This window comes from Rhineura floridana, chromosome 11 (genome assembly GCF_030035675.1).
Source record: "Rhineura floridana isolate rRhiFlo1 chromosome 11, rRhiFlo1.hap2, whole genome shotgun sequence".
NCBI classification, from domain to species: domain Eukaryota; kingdom Metazoa; phylum Chordata; class Lepidosauria; order Squamata; family Rhineuridae; genus Rhineura; species Rhineura floridana.
The window spans coordinates 45,779,003-45,800,371 of record NC_084490.1 but is presented as its reverse complement, the minus strand read 5'-3'; the positions used below and the strand labels follow the sequence as shown (position 1 = coordinate 45,800,371).

At 41.2% G+C, this 21,369-nt stretch overlaps 1 protein-coding gene across 2 annotated transcripts in view; it reads left to right on the top strand.

Annotated features, from left to right (window-relative positions):
* Positions 1–20,858, top strand: part of NPEPPS (aminopeptidase puromycin sensitive) — a 97,623-nt gene extending 76,765 nt beyond the window's left edge. For both annotated transcript variants that reach the window (XM_061587999.1, XM_061587998.1), the window contains exons 14-23: positions 1,784–1,847; positions 4,523–4,662; positions 12,035–12,169; positions 14,976–15,195; positions 15,565–15,707; positions 16,069–16,125; positions 17,375–17,482; positions 18,889–19,044; positions 19,128–19,175; positions 20,438–20,858. In XM_061587999.1, coding sequence (XP_061443983.1) covers positions 1,784–1,847; positions 4,523–4,662; positions 12,035–12,169; positions 14,976–15,195; positions 15,565–15,707; positions 16,069–16,125; positions 17,375–17,482; positions 18,889–19,044; positions 19,128–19,175; positions 20,438–20,590 — 1,224 coding nt within the window. In that variant the 3' untranslated portion in view covers positions 20,591–20,858. The remainder of the gene's footprint in view (positions 1–1,783; positions 1,848–4,522; positions 4,663–12,034; positions 12,170–14,975; positions 15,196–15,564; positions 15,708–16,068; positions 16,126–17,374; positions 17,483–18,888; positions 19,045–19,127; positions 19,176–20,437) is intronic.
* Positions 20,859–21,369: the final 511 nt, after the last annotated feature.

The following is a 21,369-nucleotide window of genomic DNA, read 5'->3' as shown; positions in this document are numbered from 1 at the left end:
AGACCATAAGTGTTTGTGCATCCTGCTGGAAAGTAGTTAATGAGGGAGACAGGCTGTACAACACTGAAATGGCTGTTGCTCAATTTGGACTGGCCATTGAGGTCCATTCAGAAGCTGCGTACACATGTAGTGGGTATGCCCAAATCCCTAAAACTATTTCACATCTCTCTCCGCTCCACCCGCTGCCCAGTCCTGTATACCGTTCATCTGAGGAATAACAGCAGATGCTAAAAATGTGAGATGAATGAGCTGCTTTGCTATAATGTTCCTTGATCCTTCAGTACTTCACGTAGCCTACTCTTTTTACAACTCACTGCTCTGACAACTTTCAAACCTTGAGAGAAGGTTCTTTGTGTTACTGGGGGCTTCCACCTTAAAAAATAGCATGATTGTAAATGCACAAATGAAACTGTCCTAAATTGATACTTGGAGATGCAACTAAAAACCAAAAGGATTAAGCAGTAGAGAGTCGAACTGATGGGAGAAGACTGAGAAAATGAGACTCATTGGGGAGAAAACAGGAAGTGCAAATGGTGTAAAAACCTCATTTTTCTGACTAGTATATGAATATCCATATTTGTTTTTTAATTAGTTTTATTTATATAGCATTTTCCACAGTGCATATCTTACCCATTTAGTAGACATAACTCTCTAAAGTGGGCCTGTTTAACCCCCATGTTACAGATGGTATTTGGGGGCAGAAAAAGTGCCTCATATAAGCCTATCCAGTGATCTCATTGCTAGGCTGAGATTTGTACCAGGAACTTCCTGTGTCGTGACTCATGTTTTTACAGATTAAGATTTAAGCACTATACCAAAGCTTTTGTATGACTTTGCTCTAAAATAATTGTACTTTAGATATATAGTACAGCAATATGAAGATGCATTAATTGTGACAAATTTGCTTCATATGAAAAGTAAGGAGCTATGAGGCACTGAAGCCATTGATTTGGGAGCACCATCCCCCTAATCCCAGATAAGAAGTGGCTTTGATTACTCTGTTGAGTCCTCAGAGGTATTCTCTTCGATACCCATCTTTCAGGTAGCTAACTTAGTTTATAAGCCGCAATATTCACTCCTGGAATAACGTTTGTCTGGTTGAGAGTAAACATGGGAACTCATCTGTTTTTGTGGTGAAGACATTCAACCACTAAAATTTATATGCTGGTTCTGTATATCCCTCCAGTCTTATTAGCAGCATTGTCTGAGAGGCTTGGATAGTGATTTAATGAAGACCCTCATCCAAATGCATTTGATTATATGATATTATGTTAAAGGTCTGAGGCTGTATATAGAAATTAGGTTGCTGAAATGAGCCCTGGATTAAGTTGAGACAGTGCCACATTTTGCCAGGCCAGAGACTAACCAATTTGTCATGCTAGAGTCTCATCTGTCCTAGTTACCTGTAGCTACTGATAACCTAGTCCTAGTTGTCATATTTTAGTTATGATATATGTGATATAATACAGTGCCATAAGAAAACATCTTAGCTGTGACTAGGACAGCAGAGATTATTGGGAGCAGCAGACAGAAGGAAGGAAAGACAGGATATAAATTTAATAATAAAATATGTGGGGATGGAGGGGAACAACAGAGTGGGATAAGAATTGGGAAAATAGAAGTTGGCTCAGCAAATTGTTTTGGGACATTTGACCAACCTAATGTGGCCTGTGAAGGGAAGGAATTAGGCCCTCAAAGTTGTAAGAGTTCTGGCCATAGGATCTTTATCAAAGTTATTTTGAAACCTGTGAATACTGTTCTTGCCTCTTGTTCTCCACTCCAGCAAGAAGATGACAAAGTATTGAAGCTAGTCCAGAAGAAATTCTGTGCCAGCGGACCATATAGTGGTAAGGCGATGGCTAATAGCAGGAGCCAAGCAGCGCATCATATTGTACGTGACACCAACCATTCCGCGAAACAGCACTTGCACTGTCAGTTTGTGCAGGCAGGTGTCCTTTTTAGGATTTAGATGTTTGAAATAACTTGAATTTTTTTAAAAACAACTAAGACTGATGTTCCAGTGCTTCATTATTTTTTCCTTTTTACAGTCTGCATGTTTTAATTAGGAAGATTGTAAACTGCCTTTAAAATTATTTTACATTGTGTGCACAATGTCTTTATATATCAAAGCCTTTCTGGAACGCAGTAGAAGTTGATTTACACAGCTCTTCTTTTTCCATCCATGTGGAAATCTAGCATTGAACACTGCACTCAGCTGCTTCACTGCCACACATACCTGACCAGTCAGATTTTTGGCTCTTGTCAGACATGTAGTGAGTAGGTAGCAGAGTGCTTATTGTATCATGGAGTTAGCAAGAACCAAAAAACCTTCTGGCATTATTTGTGTGGAAGTCGGAGCCATCAACCCATATAATCAGGATTGCAGTAACAGAGCAGCTCTACTTTAGGAAGGGGCCTTTAGGCTAGGGGTGGCTACCTGTAGGTCTTCAGATGTTGCTAGACTACAACTCCCATCATCTGTGACCATTGGACATGCTGGTTGGGACTGATGGGAACTGGAGTGCAACAGTCCCTAAAAGGCCACAACCCCTGCTTTAGAGCAAGTAGTTCCAGATGACTGATGCAAGCAAGTCACACCATCTGCTCCAGGCGGAAGCACACAATAAAAAGGCAAATGGGCCATTGGCTACTCTAACATGAGGGGGAGGGGATTACTTTCCTGGTAGCAAATATAGCAGTCAGACCTTGGGTTTGAGATAGACTCATTCAGCCAATTTTTCTGAAGGATGTCTTACTGAGGAGAAAGACCAAAGCATATAATATTTTGTTGCTAGTTGTGGTAGTCCCCCACCAGAGGAGAAGTGAGAGAATCCACATAATATTACATGGCAGAGAACCCTTCTTTACTCTATTGGGCTATAACTGAGGAACTAGATACCTTTAAATTATCAAACTATCTTCACTGTTCCAGAACTTGGTAGTTCAAAACTTTCCTTTAGTTTCAAGTTTATATTTGATAATGGTCAGTTCATAGTCATATCTGCAATTATCTGTAACCCAAACTGCTTCTATTTCTACTTTCCATTTTTGCTTCATTCTATGATCTATTGTGTGATCTCTATTCAACTTTTATTTTGCTTACCTAAACAGATTAGGTTATCATATCTTAGTGATATACTTCCTTCCCATGACCATTTTATTTGCTCCTCTTGCAAATACTAGATTTTATTTATGTTCATTTACCAGACTGAACATAAGATTTCATGTAAATGTCAGTCAGAAGAATTGAATAATTTTGCAGATCTTATTCAGAGGGGTAAATTTTCTATGATGTTTGTGTAGTTTTAACAATATTTTAAACTACTTTGAAAACCATTGTGCTTGAAAAGTGGTATAAATACATTTCAAAGAAAAGTCAGGAAGAGTTGGAGTATATTGCTATTTCTTCCCCTTTCCATGAATAACTAATTAAGTGAACTCACATGGGATAGTCCAGAACTTTCCTTGGTTCTGCTTAAGTAGCTATTTGCGCAGGTTGACAGAGGTTCTGGTGAAGAACAAATGGTCACACAAACTGCAAAAATATATTCATATAGCTCTTCTTGCCTCCGTTTTATCTCCCCCTCAGGCATTCCATTTAATAGCTAAACATTAGAACCATCTGGGTTGTGTGGAATGACACCATTTAGTTGCAGCATGGACACATTGCTTTTAACTACCAGACCTAATCCCCTTATTTTTCAAGTTGGCTTGGTTCAATGGTTGCAACCTTGTGGACCCTGCTTCACACAAACTAGTTCTCGAATGAACTGGTACCACATAGTTCTGACTTTCAGTTTCACTGCCTAACTTGAACACGATATGATTTGAAAGCCTGTGTGAAGTAATACGTGTACATATGAATAGTTTGTGTAAATATAGCCTAACTTTTATTCAAGCCTCCATCCTCAAAGCAGCAGGCTTATAACCTAAAGATACAACACTAAATGAAAAGGACAAGGAGGGAAGAGGTAAACAAGCAAACTCCAACACCAGTTCTTAGTAACATAGTAGTTCTTATAATAACCAGCTGTAATGGAAACAGTTCATGGGGAGCAGGAGCCAAATGGAGCTGTTCTCCCAGGAGAGCTAATAATGGCTCTGCTTCCCATCTTTCCCTCTGTTGCAGCCTGATGGAATGGCTGCTGTCAAGTGACAGCTGAAGAAGGGAACTGACCAGTGGAGCTGGTATCTCAGCAGAGCCCACGGAATGGGCCTGCTTCCTTCTGCTGCAATCAAAAGGAGTTCAACTGATCACTTTGTTTGAATTGCAAAACAGCATCTGAGAGCTACCATTCTCAAATACAAATGCTAGATTTCCAAAGTGCTGTACAGATTGTTTCAACAACAAAAAAATAGGAATTTGGATTTCTTCCCCCCTTGCAGAATTATTGCATTGATGCTGTAAAATTGCTGGCTTGAAGCAGCTATGAGTTTACTGTTCTAAAGGGGTGGTTTTCTTTGGGGCCAGGCAGTTTACTATACCATGCCCTGTCAGGCATTCTTCTCTTCTTTCCAATAGGGGAGGATTACCCTCTGTGGATGATTCCCATCAGCATCTGTACAAGTGAAGACCCAACCCATGCTAAAATGCAAGTGTTGATGGACAAACCTGAATTGACCCTGGTTTTGAAAGATGTTAAACCAGAGCAGTGGGTGAAGGTGAGCAGAAAGGGGAGATACTTGTCTCAATAGATCTGACAGATTGTCCAACCCGCTGTCCTAAGATGGTCAGCATCTTGATTAGCCAGCAACCCAGCCTCAACTATGTATTCTAAGATATGATGATGTTCTCTTAATGTTGTGCTACTCCATGACCCAAATGCCAGGCGTGGTATTCAGTGCTAGTCCTGCTCAGAGGAGACCCATTGACATTAATAGACCTGACTAACTTAGGTGTATTCATTTCAGTGGATCTACTCTGAGTAGGACTTAGTTGAATACGACCCCAGGACTCTGGAAATGTCCTGAGTCATTCAGAAGGCTGTTAAAGTTATGGTAGCTGCTGTTGTCTGAAAAGTACCTATGAATCGGATACTTCATGTGCTAGTTTAGTTGTGGATTTCCGAACAGAAGAATTCTAACACTATGTGCTTGGTTATTTATTTCGAGGATGTTCTGTCTAACAGGCTTACAAATATATAACACACATCACAATTCCAATAAAATATTAAGTACAAATATTAGCATAGCAAAAAGCTAGCTAGTAACAAAACATCATTCAGCCCAGCATAAGCAAAATAATAACAAAATCCAATCAGCTGTAAAATGGTGATTCCAAAAAAACAGCAGCAACTGTAATAAAATCATCTTAATTAAAAGTCAGTTGGAACAAATGGCAACTGCACATTCCTTGGGAGGGAGTTCCAGAAGTAGGGAACTCCATTTTCACTTAGATTAAATGATGCAAACCTGTGATATCTGCATTAATGTGCAAGCTGTTTTTGCTGCATACTTTTGGAGTGTTATAAGATAATCACACCTAATTTACTTACAGGGAAAGGAGGGTTGAAATTTGGTAAATGTTGGCACTTTAATATATGTGTGCAGGTAGAGCAAAGATTATGGCTATGGGCTTGCTGAACAAAGTGTACGTTGCTGTCGAGGCTGATTATCTCTGGCTTTGTAGCTTGCCATTTCAGTCCCTTTGTTTCCAAGTGGTTGTCCCACATCCTGGAGGCCAGCAAACTGGGCATGTTTCAGCATCCACCAGTAGCTACCGAGTATGATGATGTGTACACAGTAATGAGCTTGGGCGAGATGAGGTGCAGGCTTCCTAATCCCTCTGCAAGTATGACTGTTAATGCATAGCAGTACTCAGAGCCTGACCTCTCACTGTAGGTTTGTTGCAATGATCAATCAGAAGAAATTCAATATGCTTTCTTTTTCTTTTTTAATAAATTTTATTACAATTTCTAAATACAAAAAATTGAAGACTAAATTCATCCATCTATAAATATACAGATGTTATACACATATTAAATACATGCTATACAAAGGCATTCCACGTTATTAAATTTAAGATAATCCAATCCTTGAAATTAAGAAAATAATAATCATGGGTCTAAAAAAGATTAATCAAACTGAGTCTATTTCAAATACAATTGTACCTTAAATATATTTAATTCTATATCTCCCCCAATATGCTATACCGGTTTATCGCCTCCTGCATCCTTTTGTTGCAATACAGTATGAACAAACTCAATTTTTCTATGAATCTATCATCTTGCCATCTACTTTCTCTAACCTTTATTATATTTGTTAGTTTGATTTTTGGAGGATTTGATTTTTTCCATGCTTGACATAGTCATTACATAGCTGCTATAAGAAGATGAATAATCATTTCTTAATCTTCTTGTGTTACAATTTCCTTGACATATCCAAACAATATTATTAAAGGATTTTGAGGCAGTTCATATCCCATATTTCCATTAATATTTGGCCCCAATATAGATGTTTGACTACAGAATGTGTTTGGATTTGACTAGAGAACGTGTAAAATCCCTACATTTGGTGACTGAAACCTCCAACATTATACAGCCATGAAAATGCTTGCTCAACAACCCTCTAAATTTTCATGGCGATACACAAAACAGTCAGAGAGAATAGAGAGTTCAAAGTCTAAAAAGAGAGAAAAAACCAGAGCCCTTTTGGACTTTTTTCTGTCAGAGTTGTCATAATCTGTTGAAATTCATTAAAAATCATCCATGTTCACAGAGTACCTGTAATCCTATTACTGACCTTGCCCCATACTCTGACTTTCATCTTCTGCAGTTTAAAAGTTAAAAAAAATGCCTGGCTGATTTTTAATTAAGAAATTTTGCATTGAACTGAATGATAGTGTCAGGCATGGTCAGTAAGAACCAACTGTCAGTGTTTTAAAAGCCAGAGTCACAGCTGCTTGGCTTGCCTAATTGGGGGCCACACCCACACCAGACTTTGATTTCACTTGAGACAGTCATGGCTTCCCCCAAAGAATGCTGGGAAGTGTAGTTTGTGAAGGTGCTGAGAGGAGACTCCTATTCCACTGACAGAGCTCCAGTGGCCAGACTTGTTTAAGAGCAGCCACTCTGATTGAAGGTCTGTGAGGGGAACAGGGCATCTCCTAGCAACTCTCAGCACCCTTCACTAACTACACTTCCCATGTAGTTGCACAGAAATAAATCCCACTGAACTCAGAAGTATGCAAATGATCAAACCCACCCTCCCTTCTCCTCCCCTCTCCCTCTTGCTCCTTCTCTCCACCTTCCTTTGTCCTTCCCTCCCCCTCCCCCTCCTCTTCTAATTCCCTCCTTCCCCGTCCTCCCCCTCCCCTTCCTCCCCATGGTCAGTTTAACCTATCTTAAGCATGACTGCACGGGAGTAAATACCATTGAACTCTATAAGCATGCAAATGATCATTCTGCCCTCCCCTCCCCCTTCCTTTGCCCCCCTCCAATCTGCTGCTTTCCCTCCCTCTCTTCCTCCCCCCCCATGGTCAGTTTTACCTATCCTAACCATGATTGCATAGGAATAAATCCCATTGAACTCAGTAAGCATGCAAATGATCAGACCTGCCTTTCCTCCCCTCCCCCTTTCCTTCTTCTTCCTCCACTGCCCACTCCAGGCCTACCTCCCTCCTCGCCGGTCACTTTTACCTATCCTAAGCATGATTGCACAGGAGTGAATCCCACTGAACTCAATAAACATGCAAATGATCAGACTTGTCCTCTCCCCTTCCACCTCCTCCCCTCTCCCCTTCCACCTCCTCCCCTCTCCCCTTCCACCTCCTCCCCTCTCCCCTTCCACCTCCTCCCCTCTCCCCTTCCACCTCCTCCCCTCTCCCCTTCCACCTCCTCCCCTCTCCCCTTCCTCCTCCTCCCCTCTCCCCTTCCTCCCCTCTCCCCTTCCTCCTCCTCCCCTCTCCCCTTCCTCCTCCTCCCCTCTCCCCTTCCTCCTCCTCCCCTCTCCCCTTCCTCCTCCTCCCCTCTCCCCTTCCTCCTCCTCCCCTCTCCCCTTCCTCCTCCTCCCCTCTCCCCTTCCTCCTCCTCCCCTCCTCATCCCGTGTGGTCAGTTTCATCTATCCTAAGCATGATTGCAGGGGAGTAAATCCCACTGAACTCAGTAAGCACGCAAATGATCAATCCATTCTCAGCAAACTTGCACAGGATCCCATTTCTTCCCTCCCAGTTTAAAAAGCAGAGAAATTCACTAATAGGCAAAAAACCTTGCAGTTTAAGAATGTACCTATAGCCCACAGATATTTCTATCAAACTTTAAAAAGCAGGGAAATTGGGCAGCTACACTGAACGCACCAGGGGAGCAGGAGGCCTGACCTCCTCTCTGAGATATTGGACTGCCCTACAAATTGGTCAAAATGCAAACACCATTTTGGTTGGTCTTTCACAGTCCAATCCACTTCCTGTGTAGCTTGGAAGAATTTGGTAACGTGCCTCTGAGCATATGGGGAGTGGTGGCAACACCTGCAATCAGCCCAAATTATAGAAAGAAGACATGTGCTGTGCTGATCTTGTTTTAGTAGGGAGGAGGCAACATTATTAAGACAGTTGATATAGTTCAGATGGTCAATTTAAATATGTCTGATTTCCTTTGTAATTTTAGTGACTTTTCCTATAGGAAATCATTTTCTTTTGTTTCAATTTCTGTGAACATGTGAAGTAGAGCAACACTTTGCAAAATTTACACTAAAAAAACCTCCAAAAATAATTGTGGAATAATGGCACTGACTATTCTGCAGATTAGTCTCCTGTGGACATCAGGAGTGTCTCAGTTTGTAAAAAACAGTGGGAGGTGAAATATATTGTAGCAAAATTCTAGGTGTGCTCTATGTTTTTAATTGACCATGCCCACCTTGTCTTAAATGAAGTGGTTTACACATAGCAGACTGAAAACATGCATCTTCTTTTTTCCAACAGCTAGAGTCATTGTTGAATAAGCAAAATATTGTAATCAGTCTGATTTTACATCAAACTACAGTTTCAGATTCAACTGTTAATGCACCCAAAATAGAAATAGAACATAACCTCCAATTTGAAATACAAAAGGCTGTCTCACCACCATATGACATTGACCAATAAAAAGGCTTTGAAATGATTAAAAATAAATTTGACACAGATTTCTAGGATGAATAATGAGGGAAATAAAATTTTCTAGTTTAGATTCTCTGTAGAAACATTAGTAACACAGGAAAGAAGCAAAGTAAAAAGCATACAGAAACATACAGAAATAAATACAATTCTCCATCTTTGGAGGTGGCAGGTGATGCCACCACTCCCCATATGCCCAGAGGCACACATTACCAAATTCTTTCAAGCTCCACAGGAAGTGGATTGGACTGTGAAAGACCAACCCAAATTGTGTTTGCATTTTGACCAAATTGTAGGGCAGTCCAATATCTCAGAGAGGAGGTCAGGTCCCCAGCTCCCCTGGTTCATTCACTATAGCTGCCCAATTTCCCTGCTTTTTAAAGTGTGATAGAAATATCTGTGGGCTATAAATACATTCTTAAACCGCAAGGTTTTTTGCCTATTAGTGAATAACTAGCTAGCATTAGGGTATATTCTATTTAATAATAAATAATAATATAATAATAATAAATTTTATTTCTGAGTCGCCTATCTGGCCGAATCAACGGCCACTCTAGGCGACGTACAATTTCATCAATAAATACAATAACACCACAAGAATCATAATCATAATAATATCAGTATTAAAACTAAACCACCCCAGAGGTCCCGTAGGCCTGCCTGAACAGCCAGGTTTTCAAGGCCCGGCGGAAACCTATCAGGGAAGGGGCATGGCGAAGATCGAAAGGAAGGGAATTCCAGAGGGTGGGGGCCACAGTCGAAAATGCCCTCTCTCTGGTCCCACCAGCCTCACTGTCCTAACTGGTGGGACCGAGAGAAGGTCTTGCACGGCTGATCTCGTCAGGCGGCATAATTGGTGATGCTGGAGGCGCTCCTTCAGATAAACTGGGCCGAAACCGTATAGGGCTTTAAAGGTCAATACCAACACCTTGAATTGGGCCCAGTAAACAACTGGTAGCCAGTGTAGATCTATCAACACCGGAGTGATATGATCACGGCGGCGGCTGTTCTTAATCAAACGTGCCGCCGCATTCTGTATCAGTTGCAATTTCCGGACTGTTTTCAAGGGTAACCCCACATAGAGCGCATTACAGTAATCTAGGCGAGAGAAGACCAGAGCCTGTATTACCCCCGGGAGCAGATGGGCAGGCAGGTAGGGTTGCAACCTCCTAATCAGATGTAATTGATACCAAGCTGCCCGGCTCACTGCCGAGACCTGAGCCTCCATGGACAGCTGGGAGTCAAGAATGACCCCGAGGCTGCGAACCTGGTCTTTTAGGGGCAATCTTACCCCATTGAACACCAGGTCTATATCCCCCAGCCTGCCCCTGTCTCTCACAAGCAACATCTCGGTCTTGTCGGGATTTAGTTTCAGCCTATTCCTTCCCATCCATCCACTTAACGGATTCCAGGCACTTGGAGATGGTATCCACAGCCAACTCTGGTGAGGACTTAAATGAGAGATAGAGCTGGGTGTCATTGGTGGCACCGCAGCCCAAATCTCCTGATGATGGCCCCCAGCGGCTTTACATGGATGTTGAATAACATGGGGGAGAGGATAGAACCCTGTGGCACTCCACAATTGAGAGTAAGATACCATCTCATCATTAATTTATAGAAACTTTATTTTAGATTCATGCATAATGTATAATATGGTATTCTTTCCCATAGCCCCATCTTCATATTTCATCAAGAATCCTTCTAGCTAGATCTCATTTCTACTTTTTCTTGACATATATTTTTAACAGGTTCGAATTGTAGCGTTTTATATATTTCTCCCAAGAGCCCTTGTGAAACACAATATGCAAAGTGCTATAGAAATTAAAATAGCACTCTTGTTTGGCACAGCAGTAGCAACACCTACCATTAGTAGACATTTTGAAGGTTTGGCAAAAGGTGACTCAGATTCAACTGTGGCTATTCAGTGGTTTGTATTGCTAATCGACCTGCTCAGATGTATACTTTCCCTTTGAGAATATGGTCTCCTTCATTTTAAACAAGACAAAAATGTGGTCAGTATGAGTGTGTTGATTTGTACCTTAAGAAGTTTCCAACTACAACCACTTTGAAAAAGGAATCCCCTGAGCTGAGCTTTGTGGGAGGCACATCCTCTGCCATTTAATTATGAGCCCAATTCAGAGTGCTGGCTTGGTCCTCTGCACAGCTTGGGACCCCAATATTTCAGGGGTTTCCTTTCCCCATATAAAGAAGCATACCTGGACCCTGAGATTGATGAAGCCCTTCTCTGTGTGCCTTTTCCTAGAGATGTTCAGAGGATGGCAACAAGAAAATGGACCTTTTCTGTGTTGGCTCTAGGAAAGTTCACCAACTTCACCTGGTGCCAACATAGTCATCTTTTTTTTTTGGTGTCAGGCAAACATTTATTTTTAGGGGGTGTTTAGATATCACCAATAGTCTAGCTTTCAGTGGCTGTTTTCTACTGATCATTCTTGCACTGGGTCAGGGTGGTAATTTTTATTTTTAAGTGATCTTGCGGATGAACACTTCTAGTATATTTTTATCATTTTAACCAATATTTTGTTATAAATTGTATTTTTGTATTTTGCTTTGTTCCTGTAAAACTTGGGGACTCCTTTTGATGCACAAATTTAGTTTTTTTAAAAACAGCATTCTCCTTGCCAGTAAGGAAAACTGGCCATATTGTTGATTGCCAGTTAGTACCAGAACTTTCATTTTTTTCTCTCGTTCTCTTTTTCTGAAACACTTCTCTGCTGAAACTCCCCTCTGTTGTTGGTAATGCTTCTTTACCTTGCTGCACAAAATATCACCAGTGAGATTATTAAATATCAAACCTTTCTGCTTGGTTCTGTTCTCCATATTTGGCTCAAAAATACAGACAAGGATAACTTGGGGACCATGGGTTCATTTCTCAAGCTTGCTCTTGGCCTCTGTGAGCGGCTGATTGGATTTCCGCTTCTATATTTCAGCTAAACCTGGGAACGGTAGGGTTTTACCGTACACAGTACAGTTCTGACATGCTGGAGAGCTTGCTCCCGGCGATCCGCGACCTCTCCTTACCCCCTGTGGACAGGCTGGGTCTGCAGAATGATCTTTTTTCTTTGGTAAGTGATTGCCTGCCTTCCCTCTTTACTAATCTGATTTCCCCCCTTTTTGCTTTATAGCAGATTGCTCCTGTTGCTGTAGAAATGTCTCTCAAAAGCTAGGTGCTATTTCTGGAGGCACAGCATCTTTGCAGTTAATGAATCTGACATCTTGTTAGTGAGGTGTGTAAGTTTCACCTCAGCATGATAACCAAAGGCCCTGCATCTTAAATTGCTGTCTAGAGTGTTCTTTTCCTGCGAGAGAGATTGTAAATCAGCAGCCTGAGATCTCTGTACTGTATGTTTAAAGGTAACTAATATTCTGAAACATGAATGAATTGTGCAAATGAGGTATCACATGGGAGTTCCAGATTGCTGCATAGGGGAATTCTGCAAGCCCAGTGGTATTTTTTATTTGGTTTGAATAGGTGATTCTTGTGTAGTATCTCCAGCTGCTTTTTGATATTCCCCTCTATTTCAGAAGGAGTTGGCCAAGTGCTGAAACTGGTTTCATGCTTCTTTGGCTCCCGGCCACTATAGATTGTAACTAACTTTTACTCAGAGTAGACTCATTGAAACTAATGGACCTAAGTTAGTTATGGCCATTAATTTCAGTGTGTCTTCTCTGAATAAAAATTAGTCGAATACAACCCTGTATTTGCTTTGGCTAATTTTGGCATGATTCATTTTGCTGCTTCTGGTGGAGAGGTACTATGCAGAGCACAGAATCGCTACTCTGTGATATTTGGATGCCCTGTCTCCCAAGATCTCTCATGAGCAGTGACTAGCATTTTGGAGGTGCTTGCTACAGCTGCAAGTGCTAGAAATTTGCTTTTTAAAAAGAGGTGGTGCTGTATTCTGTGCCTAGTGCTAAACTGTGCTCTTCCACAAGCAATTTCAGATACATGAAACACGTACGCTCATGTCCATACCATAGATTCCCCACACTTCCTGATCTCCAGGTTTCAGTGTTTTTTTCTTATGTGGAAGGAGGTGAAATTGAAGGACTTGCACAATAAAGCTGTGAGTAACTTGGTTTGTTGTTTTGATATATCAGGGTTGATTAAGGAGATCTTAGGGCTTTTACTTTTAACTAAAAGTTCCATTGGGTCCTGCATAGAGGATGTAGTTGTTTCTCAAATGACATGGCTTTTAAAATTGAGAATGGTGAAGATAATGCAAGAATGACTGACTTAGGTGGGTGTAATGTTTCATACTCAGTTAAACCATCTCTTTTTAAATGTACATATTCAGTGAACCCTTTCCTCCACATCAATTTATCTGCAGACAGTGTTTTACAAGGATTTTGGGGTGCTTTAGGCACACATTCACTTAACACAGAACACTGCTCAGGCCTTTTGAGCTTTGCAGTAATCCTAAATGATCTGAGAGTATAAACACTTCTGCGGGCTGAGTTCACTCACTGCCCATCACTAGCTGCAGGCATCCACAAATAGCTAAGGGTGAGTGCCTGTGGCAAGCAACATCTCCAGCGGTGCATGTTCCCTCCAGCTAAGCTCACTTGCAATAAGATTTGGAGACAGTAGAAACAGCAGGAACCACAATCATACATCAGTCCAAATGAAAGAAATACCTTCTCCTTCAAGCTCTCTGCACGTCAGAGGAAAGAGGGGAGCACGAACAGGCAGTCTAGTTAGGAAGCCAGTATTTGTACAAGATGATAAATGCATATTTTTCATTTGTTGAAGTCTTTGAAACCATCATGAAATCAGTAAAAGTGCAACTTTATAGCTAGACTTGAATGTTAGGGGTTTAGTGATACAGTGCACCAAATTTACTTGTCTACCTTGCCCTGAGGTTGCAGGGGTATATTAGCAATGGGCAAGTTGTAATTCAGGGATGATTGTCTGCCATTGCTGATTTCATTGAGAAATCTATCTTCTGGAGCACGCTAGGGACCCTTTCCTCACAGTTTGAAAACTATAGAGTTCACTGCCTCTGACATGAGCCAAGCCAAGAGGGAGGGTCTTATGGAAATGATTACCCAGTAGCAAGTTATCTGTCACCAAGAGTAGCTGAAATTGACATCCAAAAGAGCATCTGGTAGGAAGAGAAATGAGGAAGGAAAGGCAGGAACCAACATTGAGGAAGATAGGTCTGTCTAATCTGGCATCTTGTTTTCAGTAGTGTGCAGCTTCTGTGAAACCCATTAGCAGGCCACCCCCTGTGGTATCCTAGGAATCTGGTATTCAGAGGTAGCTTCCATGTTCAGAAATTGTATGATTAATAGACATGGATAAACATACCCCCCATGAATCTGTCTAATCCTCTTTTAAAGCCATCTAAGCTAGTGACCTGAATTCCATCTCTTGGAGCCAAGTTCCATAAATTAATTGAGAGTTATATGAAGCATTTCTGTCTGTCCTGAACCTACTGCAAATCCATGCCATTAGGGCACCCTAGAGTCTACAATCATGAGACAGAGAGGGGAAAGTTCTCTCTCCACACATTTGTTTTATCAGTAAACCTCTTTCATATCCCCTTTTAGGGGCTTGACCATTTGTCTGGAAATATATTGGGCTAGGAACCCATTAGAGCTTGAAATGTCCTACAAAAGAAAGAGGGCTGAGTTAAACACATGCTTAGTCTTCCTGGCTGATTGCGTAGCTGGAGACCAAATCTGTATGCAGACCATGTGAACTAGCGCTATCCTTTCTCTCCTTAACCTCTTATCCTCAGAAAGGTGCAATCTACATCCAGTCTCCACATATGAGGGAGAAACACAAAAGAACTTTCAATGTGGTAAGCCTTAACACTTCACTTTGGTTGTGGAAATGAGTGTAACTTGTTTCTTTTCCTCTCTCAGGCCCGAGCTGGAATTATTAGCACTGTAGAGGTTCTAAAAGTCATGGAAGCATTTGTGAATGAGCCCAACTATACCGTGTGGAGCGACCTGAGCTGTAACCTGGGGATTCTCTCGACTCTCTTGTCCCACACAGACTTCTATGAGGAGATCCAGGCATTCGTCCGTGATATATTTTCGCCCATAGGAGAGAAGCTGGGCTGGGACGCCAAACCTGGCGAGGGTATGGAGGTTTCTCTGTTTTGATCTTTCAACACTTCAGCTGTGGTAGAATAGACTTCCAGACGCTTGCATCAGTGATGGGGAACCTTTGGCCTATGGGCTTATTTAGGCCCAGCAGAGGTTCTAATTTGGCCTGTGAAGCTGTTTACCCAAGCTGTGACTACCCATCACACACCTAGGTCATATATGAAGCTCTGTTAATCACGTTTAGGAAGAGGAGGGCATCTTTTAGAATGCTTCACAAAGTCTTGGCTCCAGGCCCCAGGGGATAATCTTGTGTCTTTTTCCATTCACATTCTATAATCCCACAGATTCAGGTAATAAAAACTGCTAATGTTTTTTTTAAAACTATTTTCTTGTTTTCCATCAGGCCATCTAGATGCACTTCTGAGGGGTTTAGTTCTAGGCAAATTAGGAAAAGCTGGTCATAAGGCAACATTGGAAGAAGCTCGGCGCCGGTTTAAAGACCATGTGGAAGGGAAGCACATCCTCTCCGCTGATCTGAGAAGTCCTGTAGGTTGCTTTGACACCTTGTCCTCCTTAAAGGACCTGTACTTCCTCCACCCCCCAGTCCCTTGCCTGTATACAAATCCTGTCTTTTACACAGGGCTGAGTAACTTGCCTGCTTAGTTTGCCAATAAGTTTCCTTGAGCAGCTTTCCATCATGCCCCAGTACTGCCAGTTCAGAGAGCAGTTAACACTACTATTTAAAAAATGTAATTGTCCAAGCAGAAAATATGCTAATAGGGTGGGGCAAGGTAGCATGCTTCCAAACATTTTTGAAATTCCTTGGCATTAACACTGGGTGGTAGTAAATGTGTTGCTTTGAAAAAATTACTTTTTTACTTTGCTTTTTTAAAATCACTTTTTCCAGGTGTATGTTACTGTTTTGAAGCACGGTGACAGTACTACTTTAGACACTATGCTAAAGGTGAGTTGACTTTTTGTACATGTAAAAATCTAAGGAGAAAATATTCTATCTGTAAATGAACCTGATGTGCCCAGGTGGATTAATGAACAAGAGGGCACAGGTGGTTTGAATTTTTGCAGTTTCAGTAGTGTATGCTTTTTGTTCTATCCTATGTGGACAACAGCAATTTCCTTTAAGCATACTCACTTAAATTCAGTGGGAGAGATTTTTACATTTACTTACTATGTTTATTCCACATGTGTGTGCACACATTAACTGAAATCATTCTTTTGAATGTAGTCCTGTTAATATTCTTCAAAATGAGTAACAGATCAGTTCCATAAAGCCTAGAATATTCAGAAAGTCCTTGGGAGTGCTGTAATCATGAGTACAATGTTGACAGAAAGAGATTGGGCATTACAAACCATAATCTAATGGATATTATTGAATGATCTTGATTCTCTTAAAAATCTTAGAGAAATGCAGCTTAAACAGACTTTCCTGGGTTCTGCTCCATCCCATTCCATGGAAATTGTATTTCTGGCTATAATAGCCTTTGATTCCTGACTACCTGTTTATGGTAGTGGCCATCAAATCATTCCATAGCAACTGATTCCAGAGGTGGGAGAGCAACTTGCCTTGTAATTTCAGAGGATGATGCAAAAGTTTTGTAAAAACGGGTCTTTTCTGATACATGTGCACTGTATGGCACAACTGTTGATATCTGTCGTGTTCTGCCCTCTCCCCCATCTTTTCAATCTTGACAAGCTCCAGTTGTTTCAGTATTTGTTTATAGGAAGATTATTCATTTCCCATATCATTCTAAGTGGCTTTTCACCTTCTGCAGCTGTATTTGCTCCTGCAGAAGAGCTTTAAACTAAGAGGCATGTTACCCCTATATAACAAGCCCGGCCATGGATACACTTCAAATGAGACTAGTAGTTCAGTGAAATGTAGGTAGTTCTGCAGGTTATTTGGAAATGGCTCCCATTTCACCACTGTGTAGATCTAGGGTGCCACCTAGTGGCTCTGTTGGCAAATCAAATGTGCAGTTACTCAGAAGTGTGGCCTCTGTTTGACCTCCACTAAACTAAGTGGCAAATATTCCTGTGTGGATTACCCATTGGCCATGTCCCAGAGGCTGAGCAGATTTGCCAACATACCACATGTCAGGTTTCTAATTTAGCTTCGCTGGATTTAGCTTGAAGCAGAGGATGACTCTCATGGCAGAGAAGCAGTCTTGTCATTTGTTCTGTTTGGTTTCCTGCAGCTCCACAAGCAAGCTGATATGCAGGAAGAGAAGAACCGAATAGAACGTGTACTTGGCGCAATATCTCAGCCTGAGTTAATACAGAAAGTTCTCACTTTTGCACTTTCAGTGAGTAATCATCAAGATATTTGGTTGTGTGTATCCCATGTGTTGGCAGTTGAGTAAATGATTACTGATATTCTTACAAAACACAATTTCCTTATATTATCACAAGACTTAATTTTTAAAAAATGTCTAGCTACAAGCATAATCTTGTAACATGTACCCAGTTTTTTGACATCTGAGAAACCAAAGAGACATTCAGCAGTTGGTACTCCAGTTGACCCATTTAGCTCCTTGGCCCTTCCCACAATTAGGGAGAAGCAATATAAATTATGCAGAATAACCTAGATGAGATTAGAGGGGAAAACAATGATACAAAGCTGCAAAAGCTATAGAGTTCAGAATGACTGGCCTCCTTGCCATTGTGTTTTTTCAGAATTGGAACATGCATCAGCCACAATTAATATCTTACTCTGAAGCCCTGAAAAAACCTGTGTGATGGTAGACTTGCACTGGTAGTTTACCACCAGCTTACTGCTGAGTGCGCCCTTGCATCTGGTTAATGTGACCTGTGATAGTTTGGAAGATTAATCAGCGGTTGCTACTGTTTTCCTCTGGGTGCTTGAAAGAGGCTGGGCTACTTAAGAGTAGATGCTTCAGTCTATAGAAAAATGAGTAAAGTGGTCTGTTCAAAATCAGTATTCTCAGTGCAAGGAAGTGTTGGTTACTTGCAACTTCACAGTACAGGGTTAAATAACTAAGAAATAGTAATAATTGTGTATTATATTGGGGTGCATTATATTGGGGTGTAAGGCATGTTGGAACATTCCTTTCACAGATCTTGTTTTAGATCAATTGCAATACCCAGTTTTTGTTCTTTTATACGTTTGTTGATTATTCAAATTAAAAAATCTTCAAAAAATAGTAACAACTGCATCTCCTTTAGAATGATCATGTCAGCATTACAGAATTGAAATATTTTCTGCTGAAATTGGCTGTGGGAATAGCCTGCTACTGTTAGAGGGGGGGAAAGCATGAACAATTTTCTGAAGTGGTTAGTGACTGATTCTGTGCTGAATGCACCATAGATGTAATACACGCAGGAAGTAATTGTGACAAAACAGTGCTATGATCAAAACCAACCATCTCATATCCCTTCCTGCTTGTAATACCTAGTTATGACAATATACACAGTGCAACAGTGAAGTCCAAGAGACCTGGCTAGTACTGGCATGAACCAAGGGTGTCCTGGAAAATTCCCGCCCCCCCAAGGATCCTTTACAACACAGAGAAGCAGACAGGTCACTATGGAATGAGTTATATGAAGCTAGAATGTCTGAAAACCATTTTCCTAGACAATTTAAATAGGCAAGCTGGTGCTGTAACTGCATGCAACAGTAGCATCTCTTGGATAGGTTAATTAGTGGATTCAAGGCTGCTAGAGTTACTGCATCTTCTTATTCCATTTGCAGGAAGAGGTACGTCCCCAGGACACAGTATCTGTCATTGGTGGAGTGGCTGGAGGCAGCAAGCATGGCAGAAAAGCTGCCTGGAAGTTTGTCAGGGACAACTGGGAAGAGCTCTACAATCGCTACCAGGGAGGCTTCTTAATATCCAGGCTAATAAAGGTATGCACAAAATGACTACAGCAGTCATCAGAAATGTGATTAAAATACCCCTCTTGATTTACCATACACCCTTATTATTTCAGCTATCGGTGGATGGATTTGCAATTGACAAAATGGCTGCAGAGGTTAAGGTAAGACAGTTTGATCTGCATCTTGGATGCTGGCATTGTAAGGAGTTTTGGATTTAGATTCCAATGAAGGGGTGAAATACATGAATTCATTCCTTTATTCACACTGTTGGGTCATCCTCATTGTTAGGGGGCATAGACAAAGGGCAAATGTATGCCAGAGCAAGATATTCTAGAACTGTATACCCCCCTTGGCATTTTTTGGCCAGTCAGTGCACTCTCCAAATGCGTAAAATCAAGTGTGCAAAAAAGCCCATTAGTGTAAATTGATTTTGTCTTGTAAGAGTTGATGGACCAAGCAAGTAGTTGTAAGAATGCCATGGTTGTAGACTTTTTACTTGTAAAAAGAGCTGAAAGTTATAAGCATTCTACAATAAAGGGTGTGTGTGTCATTTTTTCCAGGATTGTGCTGTAGAGGGATTAATCAGAATGGATGAGGCCATAAAACATTGTCATACAAACAATTGGGAGAGTTAGCTCACCTGCTGTCCTACTGCCATGGTGGCTGTCATTGAGCTATACCTGGGTAAAGGTGGGGTTTAACTATAACAGTCACAGATAACACAAACAAATCCTTTATATCAATTAGTTGGGGTCCAAATCAGGCAAGTGTAGAGTCAATGACAGTTTGGGAGTACATTGTGATCAGGGACACAAGCCTCAGGGCAAGCCTCACTTGGTCTGTGAAGGTGCATACTGAGTAACTACTTATTCAGTGTGCCACAAGGCTCTAGGAAACACTGTTTTAACCTTAACAAAGATTGATTTTACTAACTTCGTTCACACTGTGTGAAGAAGCCGTTTGTAGCTTCAGTGTTCTGAGATGGATGAATACATCCTAGGATGTTGTGATTGTCTTGCTATCCTCTACATCATCCTGCAGTCTTGGATAAGTGCAAGGACAGTTTATTGTAAAAAAAATATATCTATGGCTGTAGGTTTAACACCTGGCTTTTCTCCTGAGAATATAGGAGGTCCCTTCATTTTGGCAACATTAAAAAATCAAGACAATTTAAAACGGAAACTTGCTAAAGTGTTCTTAGATGCCTTAATGGTAGACATGCTCTTTAGTGTCCAGATGCACATGCCCAACCCAGCAGTCTGTTTTTGTAGTTACGGTCTCTCTGTGCTCACCCCCCTATAGAAAAGCAAAATCTTTCTTTGCTTTGCAGTTGAGACCCTCTATATCCTGACTGATAAGATTAAAATATTTTAGATGACATCATATGTAGCACTCCCAGTGGATGTTGTTTCATTTCATACAGGCTTTCTTTGAGAGTCACCCAGCTCCATCAGCTGAGCGCACCATCCAGCAGTGCTGTGAAAACATTCTGTTGAATGCTGCATGGCTGAAGCGTGATGCTGAAAGTGTCCACCAGTACCTGCTGCAGCGCAAAGCCTCACCAACTGCTGTGTGAGTACACCCTCACCCACCTCTGATATCCCAACTGCTGTGGCCCAACTGCCTCGGTGCGAGGAGGAGGAGCTGCTACCTGACAGCTGAATCATACGCCAAGGAAATTGGAGTCTTTTCTGAAACCAATGGGGATTGGACAATGAATGTAGTTAACTGGGTCCTGCTCACACTCCAGAACTAAATTCTATTAAAAATTTATCAGCAATTCAGCAAAAACAACATCCTGTAAATATAATAGTAATAAAATAGAGCATAACAAAACTGTGAAACTTCCTTAAGCCTTGTCAGTGGTCAAAATATTTAACACCACCATTCCTTACGCTTACTGGTGAATGATTTTTTAACCAGCCCTCTCCCTTTTTCTTAAAAAAAAAAAAAGAAGAAGAAGCAAGGAAACCAGTGGTTTCTAGGCAAGTTGAATTCTATGGCACATCAAGAGCAGGAAGATGTTAATGCCTCTGAGCATGCCAGAGAGCATGCTACAAGACAGCAAAAACACGTATACGTTGTGTGGAATGGCTCAATGTTGAAAGACAGCTTGGCATAACCGAATGAGTGGTGCTGAGTTGGAGGTTTCTGAAGATGTCCTGTAATCTTGGTTCATATTTGAAGGCTTGTAAGAGTCCTGTCTTTCCTGATCCCTTGTCTCATTATCTTTTGGGGAGGGAAGAAATAAAATGTTTTGTCTCTGCCCCTCTCCTTTTGATTTCATTTGCTGATGTCCTCCTTAGAATTTTTTTTAAAAACCGGTATGAAAACATCTTTCAGCCACATAAAAGA